The sequence below is a fragment of the Artemia franciscana genome, chromosome 19 (genome assembly GCF_032884065.1).
Source record: "Artemia franciscana chromosome 19, ASM3288406v1, whole genome shotgun sequence".
In the NCBI taxonomy this organism is placed as follows: Eukaryota; Metazoa; Arthropoda; class Branchiopoda; order Anostraca; family Artemiidae; genus Artemia; species Artemia franciscana.
The window spans coordinates 9,119,480-9,123,848 of record NC_088881.1 but is presented as its reverse complement, the minus strand read 5'-3'; the positions used below and the strand labels follow the sequence as shown (position 1 = coordinate 9,123,848).

Here is a 4,369-nt window from a genome sequence, read left to right as displayed (position 1 = left end):
CTATTAGTTATACACCTGAAACATTCACTTAAGTTATATTTTAATCATTTACTTCATAAATTTCCTCATTAACTTCTTATATCTTATGTCGTGAAAAAGCAATACGGTTTACTCATTAGTTAAGTTAATTAATTAGTTAGTTAATTAGTTAAATTAATTAGTTAGTTAATTAGCTACAATAAATAACTTACAATTTCGATTGTGACCTCGTCGTCTGTTGATAAGGTGGCTCCCGGTTTTAATCCATTTTTCGGTAGATTAGGATAGATGGCAGCTGGCTTAGATTTCATGTCCAAAGCTACAAAAAAAGAGGACTATATTTGAAAGCTTTTTTCAGGAGCACTATTAATGACATTGTAGCTTTGTCATTTTATAATTAATATTACGTCAGTTTTTTTTGGCCCACTAGATGCTTTTTTGGGCCCAAATTGGAGGCCCAAACGTATGGTCTGGCATATCCTTTGTGATAAAAGAGAACATACGCGATTGACAAAAAGAGAGCTATCATGTCCAAATACAAAAAAAAAAAAACATAAAAATTGGAGGTTACCTTAAAGCCCGTTTACCATGAAATTTTACTTGTACAAAAGTCCAGCTAATAGTAAATTTGGAATCTTTTAATCTAAATCCAGTAAAAATTTAGCAACCATATGAAGTTTATCTTTATTTATACCTGAAGAATTCTTTTTGTGTAATATTTTTAAAAAAATAACACGTTTTCTTTGGCTAAAATCCATTTTATTTCTTTTTTGCTAAAAACCCAAATTCAACGGAAAAGAATAGGAATATTCTTACTGTTATATTTTGGAAACTGGTATAATTTGATGTCAATGCAAAAAGTTTGAAAGAAAATGAAGGTCTGCAAACCAAGATTATAAGATTATAATATTGACAGTAGTCAAGTATGGTCCTGAAGCGTGCGGGTTCCAAAAACCGGAGAATTTGCTAGATATTTTCTATTTTCCAGATATTTTAGATAAATTATCTTCGTATTGTCCTGGGTAACCGGCTGACTGACCGTATTTCAAACAGTAAGCTCATTGAAAAATGTGGCTCATACTCGCTTTCCAGGACTATAATCCCATCCCTCCTTTCCAACTAAGCAGGACAAAATTCCTCGTTCATTCCTTTGGTTTGTCTGAGAATTAAATTACTTTAATCAGATGATGAATATAAAGTACCGCTGCTATATGAATGAACTGCTAACTTTGATAGTTAGTGCTTTCATGCGCTAATTTTGGACAACTGTTTCAGAAAGTACTGAAAACGAGTAAAGCAATTACCAATACTCTTTAAATGGGCGTTAATAGGCTGACGATGATTGACATGATGACGATGATTGACGATGATGATTGATGATGAAACATTGAGATGGCTGGGATATGTTCTGCGGATAAAGGATGATAGATTGACAAAGATTGTCCTTGTCAGTCAACCACCCAGGGTCAAACAAAAAGTAGATCTTACCAGAAAGTTACAAAAAGACGTCGTAATGACGACTGTAATGACGTAATGACGTAATAAAGAAAATGGGATCTTCTTGGGAGGCTATAAAAAGGGAGGCTTTGAATATACTGGGGTGGAGGAGTGTGCGTTGCTGTGTCGGTCACAGGCGGTTTGGTGCTGAAGTGAGTTGTTAGTGGTAGTAGCAGTTAGCTTAGTTGAGGCTTACCAGTGACACAAGATAAAGCTGAAGATGAGACTGACCAATGAAAAAAAGCCAAATCTGAGAATGCGCAAATATTCCTTGTTAAATGACCTTAGTACATTTAGGATTACATAAAACAAAATGTAAATATACAAATAACGGGAAGGACTTATTATCCTGAAATTGAAGTGTATATATTGTTAAAAGCCCAAATATTAGGGACCCCTTTACGGAAACCCTTATAAAACCGAATATAGGGACCAGTTTTAAGGGCCCTACGTATTACTCTGGATTTTTTTTTTATAACTGAAGCACTGTTTAATCCACGATTTTATGAATTGTTAATTTTCACTAAGTAGACATCTGATAATCAAAAAACGTTGCTATGACATTTGAGAATATTTACTATATAGCATACCACCTGAAAATACAGTTGCAGGACAAGAGGAATGTCAAGAATAAATTTTTCATTCCCAATATCTAGAGCCATAGCTATGCATATATATATATATATATATATATATATATATATATATATATATATATATATATATATATATATATATATATATATACATATATATATATATATATATATATATATATATATATATATATATATATATATATAAATATATATATATACTAGCTGTTGGGGTGGCGCTTCGCGCCACCCCAACACCTAGTTGGTGGGGCGCATCGCGCCCCCCCAAGCCCCCCCGCGCGCGTAAGTCGTTACGCGCCATTCTAGTTGTGTCCCTGTGTCCCACCTGTGAATAGAGATATATATATATATATATATATATATATATATATATATATATATATATATATATATATATATATATATATATCTATGTTTTTAACTACGTAAAACATGCGAATTCTTCGCTGTCCCATTGTCTATGCATATAAATAGATTGTCAGGTTTACTGACTCTTGAACATGCAACATATAATTGTCCATGGGAAAAACAATCCGTATTCAGATATATACCCCGGTCTGATTATGTCAATAACGTATCTAGGACTTGTGCTTATTCTTCCCACCAAGTCTCATCCCGATCTCTCCACTCTAAGAGTTTTCCAAGATTTCCAGTTTCCCCCTACAACTCCACCAAATGTCACTGGATCTGGTCGGGATTTAAAATAAGAGCTCTGATACACGTGGTCCTTCAAAATATCAAGTTTCATTAAGATCTGATAACCCGTTCGTAAGTTAAAAATAGCTCATTCTTTCCAATTTTTCCAAATTCTTCCACTCCCCCCCAGATGGCCGAATCGGGGAAGCAACTATTTCTCATTTAATCTGTTCCAGTCCCTGATACACCTGCCGACTTTCGGCGATCGCTATATTGATATCGTATCTAGTTTCGAATCTTCTTCGTGTCAAAATTGGGGATGGTCCAGGATTCAAGTCTGAGACCTCACGCACCCTAAGCGAGAATCATACTCCAGGACCAGGAGCCACACTTAAGATGAACAATCATTTGTTTTAACGGCTAATAAAATTCTTCTCAACTATCTCGTTCGCTCGCTCCCCCCCCCCTCCAGATGGTCAAATCGGGGTAGACACTACTTCTAATTTAATCCGGTCTGGTCCCTGATACGCCATCCAATTTTTATCGTCCTAGCCTAACCGAGACCGACCGACAGACGGAAATTGCGAATACTATATGTCACTTGGTAAATGCAAGTGTCATAACAAAACTATTAAGAAAATAACTAAAGAACAACTAAAAATAACCTACTCCAATGCTTAGCGACTTTGCCATTTTTTAATATATTCCACTGCAAAACAGCATTGGCTTTCGTTGCCAGTTGAGGATTGTCGCCAATTCGTTTTTGCATTTCAGCAAACACTATGTCACTCATAAGATTAATGGAGGAAGGTGCAGGGACCAACTCTTCTATGTTGTGCAAATCCAAGTAGCCACCTTAAAAACAAAAGAAATTTTTTTTTAATAGCTTTTACTCATCTAGCCTTAGAACAGTAACATCTTAACACAGGGGATATAACCTAAATATTCCTAAAATGTCAAATGACATTTTAATAAAATGTCATTTAATATTTTAATAAAGACTTCAAATAATTGTCAATTTAATATTTCTAAAATGTCATCCTTTGTCAATGACCGATTATTTCATCACTACAATACATTTCAGCAAAGACTAAATTAATCATCCGACTGATGGAGGAGGGCACAGAGACAAGCTCATCTACGCTGTGCAAATCCAAGTAGCCTCTTGAAAAGAGAAAAAAGAATTTTCTTTGAAATATCTCTTAGCCTGTACTAGCGTAATATCACTAGAACAGACATGTCTTCACAAACAGGAGAATAGGTTGAATCTTCCTAGGCCATTCCTAATAAAAATGAAGTTAGTAATATTCTGGACTACCTCGAAAATTTGGCGACATTCCATCCTTAGCTATTTCCTAGATTCCTAGTCGCTATTTCATATTCCGTTCCCTCTTTTTACCCTCGTTTTACTGTCTTTCTCTTTAATATTTTCCTTTTTAAAGTACAGTTTCCTTCTCTTGAAGAGCAGTCTGGATTTAGTGCTGGATATCTGAGCTACTCATTTAAAAAACAAAATTCTTGCGGCTTAATTTTCTTGATTCACTGCGAATTGTTTGCCTTGCCAACTCTCTCCACTCACTTAGGTCAGCAGCTCAGGCCTTCGACCCTTACAAGCTTATTATCATGACGTAAAATTCCAG

At 35.0% G+C, this 4,369-nt stretch overlaps 1 protein-coding gene across 1 annotated transcript in view; it reads right to left on the bottom strand.

Moving 5' to 3' along the window:
* The window catches only part of LOC136039060 (peroxisomal multifunctional enzyme type 2-like), a 55,772-nt gene that overhangs the window by 4,258 nt on the left and 47,145 nt on the right, over positions 1-4,369 (bottom strand). Inside the window, exons 11-12 of the mRNA XM_065722545.1 lie at positions 3,399-3,584; positions 192-298 (exon numbers count right to left, since the gene is read on the bottom strand). Coding sequence (XP_065578617.1) covers positions 192-298; positions 3,399-3,584 — 293 coding nt within the window. The remainder of the gene's footprint in view (positions 1-191; positions 299-3,398; positions 3,585-4,369) is intronic.